Consider the following 1,774-nt stretch of genomic DNA (forward strand, 5'->3'; position numbering starts at 1 on the left):
ATATATATATATATATATATATATATATATATATATATATATATATATATATATATAAGCAAATGATCATTATAAAAATTAATTCATTAAACAGAGTTCAATAAATGTCATCAAATAAAACGAAATGAATCCGATTTTGTTGTTAATGATTTTAACTTTTTAAATTATTTTTTTGCTTTTCGTAGCTGGAAAACTGTTCAAGTATTTATTTCTTCGACTTTCCATGACATGCATGGTGAGCGAGACATCCTTACACGCTATGTTTTTCCAAAATTGAAACACTGGGCAAAAAAGCATTTCATTCATATCAATGAAGTAGATTTGCGGTGGGGAATCCCGAAACAAGAAGCAGAATCATCGAGGTTTGTATATCTGTTATCTTTAACCCTTTAACATTTATGTTCAAACCAGCCAGATCTGTCCTCTCGCACCTGCCTTGCAATGTCATTCTAAAAATAAACTAATATCATTGAAATCTCGAAGCTACAAGATAATGCCAGATTAATTCAAAACAAAGGGATTAAATGAGGATTACATTTGACAGAATAATCTGAATGTTAAAAGGGTTAACTGTGGCTTTGCCGGGGCTCCACTTTGAAGGGGTTTTAGATGAACAGATCAATCTCGGCACTTATTATTTTTCTCATGTTTGATACTTATTCTGTTGGCCTCTGTTACTGAACTGCTGAGTTACAAGGATGTAAACAAACCAACACCAGTTGTCAAGTAATAGCAGTGGTGGTGGTGCTGGTGGTGACGGGATAAACACAGGCATAATGACACACACACATCAATATATGTGTGTATGTATAAACATACATATGTAAAATCTGATAAACAGAGACTGTTGGAAGCCTGTTGTATGTGTGTATTATGTGTGTGTGTGAACGTATAAACATACACACATAAAATTTGACGGATAGAAATGTGTGGAAGCCTGTTGTGTGTGATGTTGTGCACACACGCGCATGTGTGTGTGTGTGTATGTATGTATGTTTAAACATACACACATGCACACACACATATATAAAATTTGATAACCAGAAACTGTGGAAGCCTGTTGTGTGTGTGTATATGTATGTATGTATGTATGTATGTATAAACACACATACACACATGCATATATGAAATTTGATAAACAGGAACTGTGTAGAAGCCTGTTGTGTGTGTGTGTGTGTGTGCGTGTGTGTGTGCATGTGTGTGCGCGTGTGCGCGTGTGTGTGCGTGTGTGTGTGTGCGTGTGTGTGTGTGTGTCTAAAGAAGTGGAAAATGCACTGGGAGTCTTTTAGATGGTTTATTTTTAAAGACTTAACCAGTTTCACAGTTTCGCTATATTCACAAATCAATGCAGATAAAGAAAGCTAGCTCATCAGGTCACCATAGTTTGATCTGTGAATATAAAATTGTATTGTATAATGTGTGGCATGCATACTAGTGCACACATGTAAACATAAGTTGTTATGCACTGAAATTATTATTACATGAAGAAGGCTGTGAAACAGCTGTAATCCTAAAGATGACAAATAGTTAAATAAATATACTCATCTTTTATACCTCCTGACTTTTTATGAATTATATATATATATATATATATAAATTGTAAATCCCAAAAATAACAACAAAACTACAAAGGATTCCGCGGTACACGTGTTTCAAGCTTTATATGTGTATAATATAATATGTGTATAATTTACAATGTAAAGCTATCCTCAGCTGAAAAATTATTTCTCTCCCAGGAAATTATACCACCTCGGCGTTGAAGTAGGAAGAAAGG

At 34.0% G+C, this 1,774-nt stretch overlaps 1 protein-coding gene across 1 annotated transcript in view; it reads left to right on the plus strand.

Moving 5' to 3' along the window:
• The window catches only part of LOC106875605 (telomerase protein component 1), a 214,501-nt gene that overhangs the window by 65,837 nt on the left and 146,890 nt on the right, over window positions 1-1,774 (plus strand). The window contains exon 22 of the mRNA XM_052966744.1: window positions 186-362. Coding sequence (XP_052822704.1) covers window positions 186-362 — 177 coding nt within the window. The remainder of the gene's footprint in view (window positions 1-185; window positions 363-1,774) is intronic.

The sequence above is a fragment of the Octopus bimaculoides genome, chromosome 3 (genome assembly GCF_001194135.2).
Source record: "Octopus bimaculoides isolate UCB-OBI-ISO-001 chromosome 3, ASM119413v2, whole genome shotgun sequence".
Lineage (NCBI taxonomy): Eukaryota > Metazoa > Mollusca > Cephalopoda > Octopoda > Octopodidae > Octopus > Octopus bimaculoides.